This window comes from Rutidosis leptorrhynchoides, chromosome 9 (assembly GCF_046630445.1).
Source record: "Rutidosis leptorrhynchoides isolate AG116_Rl617_1_P2 chromosome 9, CSIRO_AGI_Rlap_v1, whole genome shotgun sequence".
NCBI classification, from domain to species: Eukaryota; Viridiplantae; Streptophyta; class Magnoliopsida; order Asterales; family Asteraceae; genus Rutidosis; species Rutidosis leptorrhynchoides.
This window is the reverse complement of record NC_092341.1, coordinates 24,545,315-24,563,927: the sequence shown is the minus strand read 5'-3', so window position 1 is coordinate 24,563,927 and position 18,613 is coordinate 24,545,315. Positions and strand designations below refer to the sequence as shown.

The following is an 18,613-nucleotide window of genomic DNA, read 5'->3' as shown; positions in this document are numbered from 1 at the left end:
AGATTGCGGGAGAAACATTGATACTATACTTAGCAGCATCAAAAGAAGCAATAAGTTCAGTATTGATAGCAAACAGGGGACAGGTACGTGCTTCAAATCAAAATCTAGTTGTTTCTTATTCAATAGTCATTTATCATATATATATATATATATATATATATATATATATATATATATATATATATATATATATATATATATATATATATATATATATATATATATATATATATATATATATATATATATATATTATGTTGTGCGGACAGGTATAAATGCCTGTATATTTTGTTAGCAAAGCTTTAACAGAAAGCGAATTAAACTACCCTGCAATTGAAAAACTGGTTTATGCGCTCGTGCATACAGCTAGATGCTTAAGGAGATATTTCCAAGCGCATCCAATAATGGTCCTAACAGACCAGCCAATAAAGCAGGTATGACAAAAAAACAACGTATTGTCAAAAAACTTAAAATTGTTTGATAAATTCTAGCAAGTTTACATTCGCTGACACTTGTTGAGCAGGTGCTATATAAACCAGAAAATTCTGGTCGCATGGCCAAATGAGCTATTGAATTGGGTGAGCATGAGATAAGCTTCTCACCAAGAAGTGTGGTAAAAGGGCAAGTCCTAGCAGATTATCTGGCTGAAACAACCGGAGATATCGAAGTCTCGCATGAATCAAAAGAAATACCACCTCCGCCCGAGCAGCTGTGAGAAATGCACACAGATGGGGCTTGTGGTCCAGAAGGCGCAGGGGCAGGAATAGTCCTAAAACGTCCAGAAGGAGAAGAATACACATTCGCGCTGCACTTTAGCTTCCCTGTAACAAACAATGAAGCTGAGTATGAAGCATTGTTATCCGGAATGCGGGTAGCAAAATATATGGAGGTAAAAGAGTTGTCTGTATATGTCGATTCGCAGTTAGTTGCAAACCAATTCAACGGGATATTTGAAGCACATGATGAATCGATGCAAAAGTACTTGAAACTTGTGCAAGAGCTCGCGGTGGACTTCGATTTATTTAAGATAACTCAGGTTTCAAGAACATTAAATAAAAAGGCAGATACGCTCAGTAAGTTAGCCGCCTTAACATTCAGTCATTTAAGAAAGAAATTTGGGTTGAGGAAGTGAAAGTAAAATCCATCGAGACAGACGGTGTATCTGCCGCAGTTGAAGAAGAGGAGCAGAGTTGGATAACACCGATAGTAGAATTTCTGAACAAAGGAACATTGCCGATAGATTCAATAGAAGCAATAAAGATTAAGATGAAAGCACCAATGTATTTGTTAGACAAAGGAATTCCATGCAGAAAGTCTTTTCTGGGACCTCATTTGCGGTGTCTTAATCCAATTCAAGCATAATCGATCATACGGGAAGTGCACGAGGAAAGTGCGCTTTGCACTCGGGACACAAAACAGTTGCGTTCAAAATAATGCGGCTCGGGTACTATTGTCCGTCAATGTACAGAGATGCTGCAGAAGTGATACGCAAATGTCAGTGTCAGCTTCACGCGCCGGTAAGCAAGGCTCTTAACCACGTGGTCGTGGGTTCGAGTTCCACGGATGGCGCCAAATGATCAAGCATATTTTCACGTGGTCAAGGTGAACCTATGGTTGAGTGCATAGTGGGGTTTAAGGACTAACAACATTCGGACCTCCGACACTTAGTCGTGGATAACCCACACCGGTATCGTTTTGATTCCGACAGGGTGGCCGATTTGAGAGTCCACCAACAACCTAGCATACGAGGTTGAGTGGCCCAAAGACATGAAGGTTTTATAGTTCAAGACATACCTGAAAGTCTTTAAGATCGTATGAAGCTTTGTTCGTACGATGAAGATATGTATGCTGTTGTTACGTATGAGTAAACGACTAATGTTTTTAGGGTTTATGAGCTATGTATTTATAGGCTCACGAATTAGGGTTTTGATAGAATCTCTTCCCTAATTAAATGTGATCTCTTCCCAACTAACTTTCGTTATTTAAGGAAAAGAATCCGAATTGATTATACCATACATCTTTCTAGAATATACTAGACCCTTATGCAAGTATACGAAACTCGCATCAGATAGTATAGGCGCATAGAATGCGGCTATACCCGTGCCATATCTCTGACATGATAGTTTTGCGTGCGGTTTAGGGCTTTGGATGCGTAATCTGCATAGTCTTGCGGATATGCGTATCATTAGTATTCGTTATTTTTGAGGGGAAAAAAAAACTATGTTTAATAATGACATAATAAACTTTGATATAATACATTATCATCTGTCATTTAAACTTTGATAGTTTAACTTATTAAGTTTCCTACGTTTGACATAATAAACTGAACTAATACTCTCTATCCATTCAAGAGTGTTCATATAATATGTTGGTCAAAATTTGACCTTTAACCTTACAAACAAACCCACTTGATAGTTACAATCTTAAATAATACGTAGTAGGTTTCATTATTATTGCAGTATGTGCCGTAGATCTACTATTTTTATTCTTCATATATTTCAAGTGTTATTCTATAACATGGTAAACGTGATATTGTGTTTTTTTTTTTAATTTTTTTTTTTATTTTGTGTCATCACTCATCAGTGATTAAAATTATTGACTCTGCTTCTGATTATCTCGTTTCTATTATTTGATTTGTATTTAAAAATACTCCTATATAAATAAGAAAAATAAAAATATAATAATAGTTCTTAATTTATATTCCATGTCCCATATTAATAGTTCACAGACAAAAACATACAGTTTAAGAAAATTTTATAAAAGTATTGTACTCTCTGTTTACTTTTCAGTTTTACCCTTAATTTTTCTTTCTCCTTTAATCATATCAACATACATTAAGAGCATAATAAACTTAATTTTATATTTTTTTTTATAAAAGTAAATTATTAATTTAAAAAATTTCAAAATATAAAAATACTGGACCACTAATATAAGCCGGAGAGGATATGATAAAAAATGTAAAATAAGTTCTTTTTCATGTACATGTGACATAACAAAACTTTAGCAAGGGACACATACTTCTAGACACTTGGAGTATATTTAAATACGCACCTTTTACTAATACAAATCACGAGCGGGCTACTTAATTAAACTCATATCGGTTACCTTTTATTCGCTTCCCAATTTCTCATCTCATATTCTCAAATCTCATCAAATTCTCGGTCATAGTCATAAACTCACACTACCAATATATCTGTACAACTTTCACATTTAAAAACAAACAAATCGGACCCACTCAATACATTTCCCTTTCAAAAATCCCACACCGCACGATCATCTTTACTCACTGACTTACCGGGTCCCACATCAAATCAACGGCTATAAATATCTCATTACTTTAAGTAGTGAAGTACGTTATCATTACCTTCACAAAGCTAAGCCGAAGGGCAATGTCGATCAAGCCGATTAGCCAAGCCGGCTTTCGTGGGACCTACATAAACCATAGTTATCATAAGTCAAATCAAGTTATCAGACTCTCTTTTGCTTATATGAGTGATAAGATGCTGTACCTTTGATACGTTGATTTGCTTATCATATGCTCTATCTTTTCCAATTTCTATTCTATATAAGAACCACCATTTCTGCAAGTAATGTCATATTTTAATTTATTTTAATTTTAATTTTAATTTTCTCCGCAAAAATAGAGGTGGTAGAGAGAGAAAAAGAAAAGTACCCAGAAAGAGAGATACATACAGATATATAGATATAGATATATATATATATATATATAGAATATAGAATATAGATTATATCTATATTTCTATATATCTATAGATAGATATAGAGAGAGAAATCACTGGTTTCATCTTCTTCACCTACTTGTTTCTTCATCCGTGTTTTATTTCATCATCCATTAATCTTGCAAAGGTGAGTTTTCCTTACATATGTTTTTTTTATTTGTTAGTAATTTATTATTTATTTATTTATGTTTTTAGTATATTTTCTCTCTCTAAATTGTGAAGCCTTTTTCTTTATCTTTGCATCTTAGATACCCTGTGGGTTAAAGACTTAAAGCTGCTTCTTTATCTGATTCGTCACACGAATTTAAATGTTTATGAATATTTTTATTCTTTTATTAACTTGTTAAATAAAAAAGATTAAAACTTTAGCTATTGATATATGTCGGTGCATGCTTATATAATCTTGAAAAAAAATTGTTTTTTTATTTAGACTATGAACTTTGAAGATCTGGTTTTTGGTTGGGGGTTTGGGAAAACCTTGCTTAAAATTATAATAATAAAAAAATAAATACAGTACAGTACTATTTTTATAGTCTTGAATATCGTGTCTAAGAAAGAAATAAGTACGTAGTTTACTAATATTGGAATTTATTTATTATTTATTTTTTGAATAATAATGATAAAACATATTTGGATGAAATTAGTGGTAGCTGAAGCTGACCTTTTTAATTTTATTAAAATTTAAAATATTATTATTTCTTCAGGGGTTTTATACAGATCTGCTTTTTAATAACCTTAAAAATATGATTATCCTGATTTAGGGCTAAAGGAGTTGCAATGTCTTCTCTAAGTAGAGAATTAGTGTTCTTAATTTTACAGTTTCTTGATGAAGAAAAATTCAAAGAGACTGTTCACAAGTGAGTCTTTTACCTTACATTTCCATTTGATAACAATTTTTATTTTTGTGTGAAATCTTTTATTTGAAAAAAAGATATTAACTTTTAAGGGTTTGTCATAGGCTTGAACAAGAATCAGGGTTCTTCTTTAACATGAAGTATTTTGAGGATGAGGTGCACAATGGTAATTGGGATGAGGTTGAAAAATACCTCTCTGGTTTTACTAAAGTGGATGATAATAGGTATTCAATGAAGATATTTTTCGAAATTAGGAAGCAAAAGTATCTTGAAGCATTGGATAAGTAAGCCTTAATTCCAATTTGTTTAACTAAAATTAGTCTTATTATTGCTTGAATAATAATAATAATAATAATAATAATAATAATAATAATAATAATAATAATAATAATAATAATAATAATAATAATAATAATAATAATAATAATAATAATTTGTTGAAATTTGTTTGATAGGCATGACAGGTCCAAGGGGGTTGAGATACTTGTAAAAGATCTTAAAGTGTTTGCCTCATTTAATGAAGACCTTTTTAAGGAGATAACTCAACTATTGACTTTGGAGAATTTTAGGTACTATATACATATATAAACTTTTTGTAATTTGAGATACACTTTTGGGAGTAGTTATAGATATGTTTGTATCTATTTTCATTTGCAATTTTAGGGAGAATGAGCAATTGTCTAAATATGGAGATACTAAGTCGGCTCGAGCTATAATGTTGGTTGAGCTTAAGAAGCTTATCGAAGCAAATCCTTTGTTTCGCGACAAGTTGCAATTTCCTAACCTAAAGAATTCGAGATTACGGACTCTCATAAACCAGAGGTAAACTGACAAGCAATTGATATTTGATATGCATCATTTGTTGCATGTTTGTATGTGTATGCTTACGATATGCGTTGTGCAGCTTAAACTGGCAACACCAACTTTGCAAAAACCCAAGGCCAAATCCCGATATCAAAACTTTATTCGTAGACCATTCGTGTGGACAACCGAACGGTGCACGTGCCCCATCACCGGCTAACAATCCTCTGCTTGGTTCATTACCTAAAGCTGGTGGCTTTCCACCACTCGGTGCACACGGGGTCCGTAATTTTCGTTTACATTTTCACCCATTCGTATTTTGGTTTCTTTTTTATATTAAATTATTTAATTAGGTAATTAATTGGTTTTTATGTATTTAGCCGTTCCAACCGACGCCAGCTCCGGTACCGACTCCCCTAGCGGGTTGGATGTCGAATCCGCCAGCTGTATCTCATCCAACGGTCTCTGGTAGTGCGATTGGTCTCGGTAGTCCCTCTATTTCAGGTAACATAACGTTAACATTAATGTTAATTTTATCTAAACCAATGTCTCATTGGCTCGTTAACACTTTTTGTTCGATTGACGTTTGTAGCTGCTTTAAAGCATCCGAGGACTCCAACAAATCCTTCTTTGGATTACCCGTCTGCAGAGGTCGATCATATGAGTAAACGAACGAGGCCCATGGGTATAACCGATGAGGTACTATTATGGCATCATGTTTTATATTAATCTAATTTTTACATTTTATAACTAACTTTTTTACCTAGTGAAGTATTAATTACTTTCTTGAATTACACAGGTAAACCTGCCGGTTAACGTGTTACCCGTTTCATTCCCGGGGCATGTGGGCCATAGTCAAGCGTTTAATGCGCCCGACGACTTACCGAAGACCGTTGCACGTACTCTAAACCAGGGTTCATCTCCTATGAGCATGGACTTTCATCCTATTCAACAAACTTTACTTTTAGGTAATCGTGCGGTTTAAATATTACATCTTTCTGTCGTGTACCGAAGTTTGGATATTGACTTTGGTTGACTTAAACATTATTGCATCAGTCGGAACGAATGTGGGAGATATAGGATTATGGGAAATTGGTTCGCGGGAAAGATTAGTTCTTAAGAATTTCAAAGTTTGGAATCTTAGCGCATGTTCAGTGCCTCTCCAGGTACATAAAGATTCATAATAAGTCAACATAAAAGTCAACTATTATAATTTCATAATTTTTGAATCTTTAACATGAAAATGCAGGCTGCTTTAGTGAAAGATCCCGGAGTCTCTGTCAACCGTGTAATTTGGAGTCCAGATGGTTCATTGTTCGGTAAGTTTTACTGTACTTAATGTTATGTACAACCAGTGTTGTAAATCTCCTGAGATCTCCCAGAGATCATCTCCCCCGAGATCTCGTTTTTAGAAGGCAACCGAGACGAGATGTTCATCTCCCGAGATTTCTTGGTCAACGAGGTCAAACTTAGTCAAAGCCACGATTTCTTTTTGCTAATCTGTAAGATTTTTTCTTGTAAAATTCGTAATTTCTAAAGATTTTCTCGCTCATTTCTTGGATATTTTTCTAAAATCTCGTAAAAAACGTATATAAATATACATATATCTATGTTTTTATGTATATTTTTATTTTTATTAAAAAAACTATAAAGTCAACGTAAGTCAACGTCCGAGATCTCCCCGAGATTATTCCGAGATGCCGAGATCTCCCTAAAAAAGTCTAAACGAGATCTCTCCTAGATCCGAATTCTCCAACCTTGTGTACAACATTGTATATGTCCCTACACAAACATGATAATAATCAATCTTTTGGTTTCTTGTTATAATGAATAGGAGTTGCATACTCGAGGCACATTGTACAAATCTATTCGTATCATGGAGGTGATGACGTTAGACAAAATGTCGAGGTATATTTACTTTTTTTCTGCATGCGGAATGACTCGGTTTTTGAAACTCGGGGAGTACTCGGTCAAACTGCGCCAAAATTTAGGATTACTCGGAAAATCAATCAAGCGTGCCCAAAAAACTCGGTCAAAATCGGTCAAAGTCAAACTTGGTCAACATCTGAGTACTCCCGAGTAGCGAATTTTGCAACCTTGCATACATGTGTAAAATGAGTAAATGACAATTTATTATTTTTTATAAATGTAGATTGATGCTCATGTTGGTGGAGTAAACGATCTCGCGTTCTCTCATCCCAACAAGCAGCTCTGCGTGATAACATGTGGTGACGACAAAACCATCAAGGTATGTTTTTGCGTTACACTTTTTTTTCCAATGTACGCTTGGTGGTCTTTAATTTGCTAATTCGGGTTTTTTCTATTGAAAGGTATGGGATGCGACAACGGGTGTCAAAAAGTACACTTTCGAAGGTCACGAAGCTCCAGTATATTCTGTATGCCCTCACTATAAAGAAAACATTCAGTTCATATTTTCAACGGCTCTTGATGGTAAGATTAAAGCGTGGTTATATGATAACATGGGCTCCCGAGTTGATTACGAAGCTCCGGGACGTTGGTGCACGACAATGGCGTACAGTGCCGATGGAACGAGGTTTGATGCCACCTGGACTTGTGTTATATTATTAACTATTAATTATTAATATTATTAAATTAATTAATACTCTTTTATATAAGTTGTGGTTTAAAGTTTTGTTTTTATTTTTTTTAGGCTTTTTTCATGTGGGACTAGTAAAGATGGGGAGTCACACATTGTAGAATGGAACGAAAGTGAAGGGGCTGTGAAAAGAACGTATTTGGGTTTCCGAAAACGATCTTTAGGTGTTGTGCAGTTCGATACAACCAAAAACCGATTTTTGGCAGCCGGTGATGATTTTTCGATTAAATATTGGGATATGGACAATGTTCAGCTTTTAACAAGTGTTGATGCTGATGGAGGTCTTCCGGTAATACCTTCATTTCATATATATTGGAATATATATTTTTTAGGATGAAAACAACGATAAATCTAATATTGTTCTTGTTTATAATCTAAAAAGGCAAGCCCACGTATTAGATTTAGCAAAAACGGCGCTCTATTGGCCGTTTCTGCTAATGACAACGGTATCAAAATTTTGGCAAATTCCGATGGTCTTCGGTTACTCCGGACTTTTGAAAATATTTCATTCGATGGCGCCATTTCTAGAACACCCGAAGCTGCAAAGGTAGCCATTGTTTAGATTAATTTCAACTATGTACAAATTAAACTGTTTCGTTTCATGTGATATTGATGTTATTTTCAAATGCAGCCTACCATAAACGCAATGTCAGGTGCAGCCAATAGTAGTGTTGCTGCTCTAGCAGAACGGGTTGGGTCCGGTGGTTCGATATCTGCAGCGGTTAGTTCTTGTGTTTGACTTTTTGACTAAATGTTTGTAGAATTGTTTTTGTGATTATATAGCATGGTGAATTGTAAATGCTAGAATGGAGAGGCTAGAAGTATGGCAGATGTGAAACCGAGAATTGGGGAAGAAACTAACGACAAATCGAAGATTTGGAAACTCACTGAGATAAGTGAAGCTTCTCAGTGTCGCTCGTTGAAACTCCCGGAGAACATGAGAGTAACAAAGGTATACCGATACTATCGTTGTTTCCGTCGATTTATACTTGAGGGTTTGTACCATTAGATTCAATGTTTAAGGGCTTATGTTATAAGATTTTATAATTATAATAAAATGTGGGGCCACTTAACTATTTAAGGGTAAATTTGTAACATGTACCGTACGGTTCCTAAAATAGTACTCCCTCCTTCTCAAAAATAATGTCCTGTAGGAATTTTTGTTGGATTTAGATGGGTATGATAAATGTCAGTTTTGCCTTTAAATTTATTGTTAATATAAGTGACTCAGAGTAATAAATGATTGTAAATTTGGGAGTTTAATGATATATAATAGTTATAGTTATTTTTTGCAATTGGACAGTTATTTTGGAGACAAATATATATTGTAAGGTGGACACTTATTTTGGATCGGAGGTCGTAATGATACTTAACCGGTGATTTTTTGATAACACAGATATCAAGATTGATATATACAAATTCAGGAAGTGCTATTTTGGCGTTAGCATCGAATGCTATTCATTTGTTGTGGAAATGGCAACGTAACGACCGTAACTCAAGTGGCAAGGTAGTAAACTTACTGATCAAGAAAAAGCTTTGCAACTGAAATGTGGTTGTGAATCAATCTAAAACGCCTAATTTTTTATGCAGGCGACAGCTGGTGTTTCACCGCAGTTATGGCAACCTTCAAGCGGGATTTTGATGACTAACGACACCGCAGAGACTAACCCCGAAGAATCCGTTGCCTGTTTTGCTTTGTCTAAAAACGACTCTTATGTTATGTCCGCATCGGGAGGAAAAATCTCTTTGTTCAATATGATGACATTCAAGGTGATATTCTCTTTTGTGTATGTTACACGATTTTGTTGACTTTTTGACCCCAAAGTCAACATTTTTTTTACTGATTTGGCTAATTGGTTAAAATGACGTGAACTGCAGACAATGACAACATTCATGCCTCCGCCACCTGCGGCAACGTTTCTTGCGTTCCATCCGCAAGACAACAATATTATAGCAATTGGAATGGATGACTCAACTATTCAAATCTACAACGTTCGTGTTGATGAGGTATGAAAAGCATTTATTTTTATTGTGTTAATTATTATTGTGTTAATTGTTGTATTAACTTCCTTTAGCATGTTTATTGTAATTTTAGACCCTCAAATATACAGTTCATATAGCAATAATATCTTTTTTTTCTTGTAAAGGTTAAAAGCAAGCTTAGAGGCCACTCTAAAAGAATAACGGGTCTCGCATTTTCACATGTTCTAAACGTCTTGGTCTCATCTGGTGCCGATGCTCAGGTTAGTAAAGATTCAAGCTTTTTATATTTTTGTGAAAAATCAACTCTTTCTATTAACTGTTTTTATTTTTATTTTAATTACTTAGATTTGTGTATGGAGTTCTGATGGGTGGGAAAAGCAAAAGTCAAGATACGTCCAACTTCCGCCAGGGAGAACACCGTCGCCGCAATCGGACACTCGTGTGCAGTTTCATCACGATCAGACACATTTTCTTGTTGTTCACGAGACTCAACTTGCTATTTACGAAACAACAAAACTTGAATGCGTTAAGCAGGTAATACTTTGATTCTCCAAGGTTCTTTTTTTTATGATAATTGTAACGTTTTGGTAATTATACAATAATTGTTCCCTTTTTTTCAGTGGATTCAACGTGAATCGTCAGCACCAATATCACATGCAACTTTTTCATGTGATAGTCAGCTGATATACGCAAGTTTCTTGGATGCAACCATTTGTGTGTTCACTGCATCCCACTTACGACTTCGATGTCGCATTAATCCTTCTGCATATCTTCCAAGGTAAAATCCACTTAGCCTCATTAGAACCATTGTTGTAAAAGTCGGTTGAGTCGGCTGACGCGTCGGTTTGGGACTAGCCCGTCCCGTTTCGCCTAAAAACGCCTAAAATGTCAGTCAACGCTAAAAACTTGGGTCAAAATCGGTCAAACTCAAAGTTGGTCAAAGTTAGGTCAAAATTTTAGTATTTTGAAATTAGACTGTGTACTGTATATCTGTTTGAAATATTTATGTTTGCTATATCTATATTCTATATGTAATATACATATGTATGATTTAATTATTACTAAAAGTCAACGTTGGTCAATGCCAGACTCGTCCCTCTAAGGTCCCGACTGACTCACGACTTTTACAACTTTGATTAAAACCATAACTTAGGACTCGTTTGTTTGTGGAAACTTTTTCCTTTTGTTCGTCTCAAATTTCATAAAAAAACATTATCTCTTGAAACCTTGTGAAATCTTTGAAAAACAAGTACAAATGTTTCTTTAATATCTGGTTCTTTCGAAATTAAAATTTGTTTTTGATCATGACAAAAACTCGTATATTTCTTGTAGTAATGTGAATAATGTCCACCCGATGGTGATCGCTGCACATCCACAAGAACCGAATCAATTCGCGTTAGGGCTTTCAGATGGAATCGTTCATGTGTTGGAGCCTCTAGAATCAGATGGTAAATGGGGGGTCCCACCGCCAGCTGAAAATGGTTCAACAAGCACTTTACCAGCGAATACACCGCCAGCCGCTGGTTCAAGTTCGGAACAACCGATCCAGAGGTGACCCGGTTGACTTTTTCACTGTGCAGGTCCAAGTTAGTAGGTATGTTGCTGCATTTACTGCTGTTGTTTCAAGTGTGGAATATTCTGATTTGTTTTTGTCTTTTATTATTGTTGTAGTTAGTGCAGGGTAAAAAATTGTAATTTAGTTGGTTGATTGACTTTTGATCTAACTTTTATTTATGTAAGATGATGTGAAGTATAAATGCCAATGTCTGATCTATTTCTTAAACTAGTTCTAGGATGAAGCCAAAAATTGGTGTATTTCCTATTCAGCCATACAGAATTAGTTGTGACAATTTCAGTCTTTGTTTACACTTTACATTTACATATTACTGTTTATAAAATTAGAAGTGGTGTTTCATTAATCATATAGAAGTATAAATGCCAATAGTCGGGTTGGATCGAGACACAAACGGGTTTGGGTCAAAATGGGTCTCAATTTTCAAACATGTCGAACGAGTCGGGTCCAAACAGGTTGAATCTGGTCGAGACCCATTTTTGGTCGCAAAAGTTGACTGAAGATGATGATGACGTGGACTAGGTGGCGATGACAAGGCTGCCATGTGGACAATATTACCTTGATTTAACACTTTTTGAATTTGTTATTCTTTTCTGGTTCCAAATTAGAAAACACACTTTTTTGGAGCACCCGGAAATATCATGTTAACTTTATTGACAAATTTGATAACTTACTTTACCTTTTTGGGCCATTTGCTTATAAGAAAAGTAGTTCACTTAAAAATTTTGACGAAGGGCGCACGAAATATTATTGCTATAAACAATCTTTTCTTTAGAGCACAACGTTAACTGCATAAACAATCTTATAATTGATTGTCCTATTCTATAAGTTACAGATGATGTTGTGTTGGATTCATTAAGAAGAAAAACATCAAATTGTAAATTAGTAAACGGATATAGGTTAATCAGTTAATCGCAAAGCATACTCTGAAGATAATACTCCGTACTAATCTTGCAGAGTTTGAGCTTTTAAGCCCCGTTTCCATGGCATATTGTCAGGGAGATATTCAAACTCTATGATAATCTTGAGTTTATTACTACCACTAACCGAAAGAAATATGTATTCATTGGATCCCTTTATAGCAACTGTTTGGGAATTTAAGGTTGGCCCAAGTGATTGAACCTGAGCCACAATTTGTATTAGCATAGACATGCGTTCGCCCCCCCCCCCCCCCCCCCCCCCCCCCCCCCCGCCAAATCATTAGTTCACAAACATGTTTCGAAATGTATGAAACTCAAGGGAGCTTGACCTTAATCTCGAAGAGGTGAAGAATTTTGTTTTGAATGCTTGTAGGTAAGTCAAACACGCTCTCACACTTCGATTACACTAATTTTAGAGCCATAACCAACTCGTTTTGAAATCTCTACCCCAAACTTATAAATGTTGATGTAACAAAGTAACAACCCAGACTTCTCACACAGATCAAGATTAAAGTATAGATGTAAATCAAACATAATTGGTGTACAAGATTGTAACTTCTTGGTTGTATCATGTGACTTCCACTTACAATTTCATTGTTACAACTTACAAATCATTTAGAGCTTTGATGAAATGAAGTTGAAGATCAAGTTCTTGAAACAACACCTAAACACCATATGGTTGATAGATGAACAATGCAAAAAGCGTGAGGTCAGCATTTGAGATGCATCCCACATCGCCCAACAAAAGAAACAAAGTTAGAAGATACTGCCTATAAAAACAGAGGCCCGGGTTAAGCATAATCATACCTTTTTCAGCCTTTTGGCTAAGATCGAGTGTAGTATCTGTTCTTATCAGTTTAATATCTGATATGTGAGCCATCGGCTCACTTGATATTAATCTTATTTTTCATGGAGAAAGACCCATCACAATAGCTTGCTATTGGAGTCTTTGCAAGTCGCCTTGGCGTTGCACGCCTTGGTTTGGCTCACCCCTCCAATTACTAGTACCAAACTTGTATCATAAAGTAATTATTTCAAATAACATAACAATTGTTTTAATATTGCTTTGGTGTTGCACTACAATTGCAAAACCATATGCTGAACCAAAATTTGAAGTTTGTGGCTGGGGCCTTTTCCAGCCTTGGCCTGGCTCACGCTGACCCCTCCAATTACTAATACCAAACTTGTATCTTAAAGTAATTATTTCAAATAACATAAGAATTGTTTTAATATCGCTTTGGTGTTGCACTACAGATGCACAACCATATACTGAACTAAAATTTGAAGTTTTTGGATGGATATCAACGCTTGAATAAAAATCATGTAAAAGCAAGCAGTGCAACACCAAAGCGACTCAAAAAGAACCAAATAGCAAGCCATTGTATCTTTCCCCATGAAAGGGTCAATTTGGGTTTAGAATGTTAAAAAAAAGGTTATGCCAATTTGGGTTTAGATATTCTACTGAACCAGTCCAGTGGTTCACATTTGATATATTAAACTAATAAGAAATAATAATAATACACTTAATAATCTTAACCAAAAGGAAGATAAAGGTATGCTTCTTATCTCATGCCTCTGTTTTGTGTTATAAGATGTGTCCTGTTACTTAGTTTCTTTTTCAGCATCAAAAGCAAGATCACTAAAGAGTTATAAAATAGTCTTTAATTTTCATGTCCGAACAACCAATATGATCAAGCATATTTTCACGAGGTCAAAGTGAACTTACACTTGAGTGCATAGTAGGGTTTAAGGACTAACAACATTCGGACCTCCGACACTTAGTCGTGGATAACCCACATCGGTATCGTTTTGATTCCGACAGGGTGGCCGGTTTTGAGAGTCCACCAACAACCTAGCATACGAGGTTGAGTGGCCCAAAAGACATGAAGGTTTTATAGTTTGAGACATACCTGAAAGTCTTTAAGATCGTATGAAGCTTTGTGTGACGACCCGGAAATTTTCGACCAAATTTAAACTTGATCTTTATATGTTTCCGACACGATAAGCAAAGTCTGTAATGTTGAAATCTCAAAATCTTTGAACTGTGTTCCTATATTCATTTACCCTTTGACTACTCTTGGCGATTCACGAACAATTGTGTGTAAATAAATATGTAAATATATATGTATAAATAAATTCTATAAATAAGTAGTATTATATATATTGTACATTATAAATATTAAAGAGTCAATAAGTTATATAATTGATAGTATTATATTTGTAATATTAATATTATTACCATTGATTTCACTATTATTATTCAATATTAGTATCATTAATATTATTATATAATGTACATATATGAAATTTGATATGTACAAATATTAGTATTAATATTAGTATCATTATCATTATTAATTCTATTGTTATTATTATTATCTGTTTCATTAATATTAGATATTAAAATCGTATAATTAATGTTATTATGATTCTTTATATATTTAATATACAGATATATAGATATATATGAAATTTGATATAAGTTATTATATTATCAAAATTACTAACATTATTATTATCAACAATATTATGATAAGTAGTATTATTATTAATATTACTAAACATATTATTGTTATCATTTTATTGTGATTGTTATTAGATATTATTATTAAGAATTATTATTATTATAAATTATTATCATTATCATTATTTTTGTTATTATAAAAAAGCGTGAGGTCAGCATTTGAGATGCATCCCACATCGCCCAACAAAAGAAACAAAGTTAGAAGATACTGCCTATAAAAACAGAGGCCCGGGTTAAGCATAATCATACCTTTTTCGGCCTTTTGGCTAAGATCGAGTGTAGTATCTGTTCTTATCAGTTTAATATCTGATATGTGAGCCATCGGCTCACTTGATATTAATCTTATTTTTCATGGAGAAAGGCCCATCACAATAGCTTGCTATTGGAGTCTTTGCAAGTCGCCTTGGCGTTGCACGCCTTGGTTTGGCTCACCCCTCCAATTACTAGTACCAAACTTGTATCATAAAGTAATTATTTCAAATAACATAACAATTGTTTTAATATTGCTTTGGTGTTGCACTACAATTGCAAAACCATATGCTGAACCAAAATTTGAAGTTTGTGGCTGGGGCCTTTTCCAGCCTTGGCCTGGCTCACGCTGACCCCTCCAATTACTAATACCAAACTTGTATCTTAAAGTAATTATTTCAAATAACATAAGAATTGTTTTAATATCGCTTTGGTGTTGCACTACAGATGCACAACCATATACTGAACTAAAATTTGAAGTTTTTGGATGGATATCAACGCTTGAATAAAAATCATGTAAAAGCAAGCAGTGCAACACCAAAGCGACTCAAAAAGAACCAAATAGCAAGCCATTGTATCTTTCCCCATGAAAGGGTCAATTTGGGTTTAGAATGTTAAAAAAAAGGTTATGCCAATTTGGGTTTAGATATTCTACTGAACCAGTCCAGTGGTTCACATTTGATATATTAAACTAATAAGAAATAATAATAATACACTTAATAATCTTAACCAAAAGGAAGATAAAGGTATGCTTCTTATCTCATGCCTCTGTTTTGTGTTATAAGATGTGTCCTGTTACTTAGTTTCTTTTTCAGCATCAAAAGCAAGATCACTAAAGAGTTATAAAATAGTCTTTAATTTTCATGTCCGAACAACCAATATGATCAAGCATATTTTCACGAGGTCAAAGTGAACTTACACTTGAGTGCATAGTAGGGTTTAAGGACTAACAACATTCGGACCTCCGACACTTAGTCGTGGATAACCCACATCGGTATCGTTTTGATTCCGACAGGGTGGCCGGTTTTGAGAGTCCACCAACAACCTAGCATACGAGGTTGAGTGGCCCAAAAGACATGAAGGTTTTATAGTTTGAGACATACCTGAAAGTCTTTAAGATCGTATGAAGCTTTGTGTGACGACCCGGAAATTTTCGACCAAATTTAAACTTGATCTTTATATGTTTCCGACACGATAAGCAAAGTCTGTAATGTTGAAATCTCAAAATCTTTGAACTGTGTTCCTATATTCATTTACCCTTTGACTACTCTTGGCGATTCACGAACAATTGTGTGTAAATAAATATGTAAATATATATGTATAAATAAATTCTATAAATAAGTAGTATTATATATATTGTACATTATAAATATTAAAGAGTCAATAAGTTATATAATTGATAGTATTATATTTGTAATATTAATATTATTACCATTGATTTCACTATTATTATTCAATATTAGTATCATTAATATTATTATATAATGTACATATATGAAATTTGATATGTACAAATATTAGTATTAATATTAGTATCATTATCATTATTAATTCTATTGTTATTATTATTATCTGTTTCATTAATATTAGATATTAAAATCGTATAATTAATGTTATTATGATTCTTTATATATTTAATATACAGATATATAGATATATATGAAATTTGATATAAGTTATTATATTATCAAAATTACTAACATTATTATTATCAACAATATTATGATAAGTAGTATTATTATTAATATTACTAAACATATTATTGTTATCATTTTATTGTGATTGTTATTAGATATTATTATTAAGAATTATTATTATTATAAATTATTATCATTATCATTATTTTTGTTATTATTAGAAAATAATACAAACTATTGTTCTTATCATTTATAAAATTAGTACTTTTATTATTATTAGTGTTTCTATTTTATTAATCTTTATTATTAATATAATTATTAATAATTAGTATTAATTTTATTATTATTATTATTATTATTAATATTATTAGTAGTAGTATTAATGTTACTAATAATACATGTATATGTTTATTAGATTATAATCAGATGTATATATACATAATACAGTACGTATATATATCAAATACATATACAGGTATATATTTATAAAAATACTGTATATACATATACAGATATAGGTGAATACGTATCCAAACAGAAGGAATCAAAATCAGTTGCCCATTCCTATCAATTCTATTCCAGTTTTTGTTTTTGGTCTCCTAAATTATTAGACATTCGTACCAGGCAGTTTAAAATGAAATGTCCCGTTCTTATTGATTAAAAACGTTCCATATTAATTGATTTCGTTGCGAGGTTTTGACCTCTATATGAGACGTTTTTCAAAGACTGCATTCATTTTTAAAACAAACCATAACCTTTATTTCATAAATAAAGGTTTAAAAAGCTTTCCTGTTTACACACGACCATTACATAATGGTTTACAATACAAATATGTTACATCGAAATCAGTTTCTTGAATGCAGTTTTTACACAATATCATACAAACATGGACTCCAAATCTTGTCCTTATTTTAGTATGCAACAGCGGAAGCTCTTAATATTCACCTGAGAATAAACATGCTTTAAACGTCAACAAAAATGTTGGTGAGTTATAGGTTTAACCTATATATATCAAATCGTAACAATAGACCACAAGATTTCATATTTCAATACACATCCCATACATAGAGATAAAAATCATTCATATGGTGAACACCTGGTAACCGACAATAACAAGATGCATATATAAGAATATCCCCATCATTCCGGGACACCCTTCGGATATGATATAAATTTCGAAGTACTAAAGCATCCGGTACTTTGGATGGGGTTTGTTAGGCCCAATAGATCTATCTTTAGGATTCGCGTCAATTAGGGTGTCTGTTCCCAAATTCTTAGATTACCAGACTTAATAAAAAGGGGCATATTCGATTTCGATAATTCAACCATAGAATGTAGTTTCACGTACTTGTGTCTATTTTGTAAATCATTTATAAAACCTGCATGTATTCTCATCCCAAAAATATTAGATTTTAAAAGTGGGACTATAACTCACTTTCACAGATTTTTACTTCGTCGGGAAGTAAGACTTGGCCACTGTTGATTCACGAACCTATAACAATATATACATATATATTAAAGTATGTTCAAAATATATTTACAACACTTTTAATATATTTTGATGTTTTAAGTTTATTAAGTCAGCTGTCCTCGTTAGTAACCTATAACTAGTTGTCCACAGTTAGATGTACAGAAATAAATCGATAAATATTATCTTGAATCAATCCACGACCCAGTGTATACGTATCTCAGTATTGATCACAACTCAAACTATA

The 18,613-nt window shown here is 33.4% G+C and overlaps 2 protein-coding genes and 2 non-coding genes across 4 annotated transcripts; all 4 read left to right on the top strand.

The window, feature by feature from the left end:
* Positions 1-718: 718 nt before the first annotated feature.
* LOC139867848 (uncharacterized) lies at positions 719-1,362 on the top strand. The gene is made up of 2 exons (XM_071856196.1): positions 719-1,036; positions 1,099-1,362. The coding sequence occupies exons 1-2, from the start codon at positions 719-721 to the stop codon at positions 1,360-1,362; spliced, it is 582 nt and encodes a 193-aa protein (XP_071712297.1).
* Positions 1,363-3,732: 2,370 nt separating this feature from the next.
* Positions 3,733-11,822, top strand: LOC139865942 (topless-related protein 1-like). The gene is made up of 25 exons (XM_071854066.1): positions 3,733-3,867; positions 4,502-4,597; positions 4,699-4,878; positions 5,050-5,163; positions 5,258-5,416; positions 5,499-5,676; positions 5,776-5,899; positions 5,988-6,094; positions 6,195-6,363; positions 6,452-6,561; positions 6,645-6,714; positions 7,230-7,303; positions 7,548-7,643; positions 7,726-7,949; positions 8,067-8,301; positions 8,395-8,559; positions 8,644-8,733; positions 8,818-8,964; positions 9,409-9,519; positions 9,603-9,782; positions 9,891-10,019; positions 10,160-10,255; positions 10,341-10,529; positions 10,616-10,773; positions 11,328-11,822. Exons 2-25 carry the CDS (start codon positions 4,518-4,520, stop codon positions 11,548-11,550), a joined length of 3,408 nt encoding a protein of 1,135 aa, XP_071710167.1. The 5' UTR covers positions 3,733-3,867; positions 4,502-4,517; the 3' UTR covers positions 11,551-11,822.
* A 1,469-nt stretch (positions 11,823-13,291) lies between these two features.
* On the top strand, positions 13,292-13,483 carry LOC139869628 (U2 spliceosomal RNA). The gene has a single exon (XR_011766231.1). It is a non-coding gene; the product is annotated as a U2 spliceosomal RNA (small nuclear RNA).
* Positions 13,484-15,257: 1,774 nt separating this feature from the next.
* Positions 15,258-15,449, top strand: LOC139869630 (U2 spliceosomal RNA). The gene has a single exon (XR_011766233.1). It is a non-coding gene; the product is annotated as a U2 spliceosomal RNA (small nuclear RNA).
* The last annotated feature ends 3,164 nt before the right edge of the window (positions 15,450-18,613 follow it).

Coding starts and splice junctions, on each gene's coding strand:
- LOC139867848 (XM_071856196.1), top strand. CDS start 719: ATGCACACAGATGGGGCTTGTGGTCCAGAAGGCGCAGGGGCAGGAATA. Junction 1,037..1,098: donor ATTTATTTAAGATAACTCAG/GTTTCAAGAACA, acceptor CTTAACATTCAG/TCATTTAAGAAAGAAATTTG.
- LOC139865942 (XM_071854066.1), top strand. CDS start 4,518: ATGTCTTCTCTAAGTAGAGAATTAGTGTTCTTAATTTTACAGTTTCTT. Junction 6,562..6,644: donor CATGTTCAGTGCCTCTCCAG/GTACATAAAGAT, acceptor ATGAAAATGCAG/GCTGCTTTAGTGAAAGATCC. Junction 10,530..10,615: donor AACTTGAATGCGTTAAGCAG/GTAATACTTTGA, acceptor CCTTTTTTTCAG/TGGATTCAACGTGAATCGTC.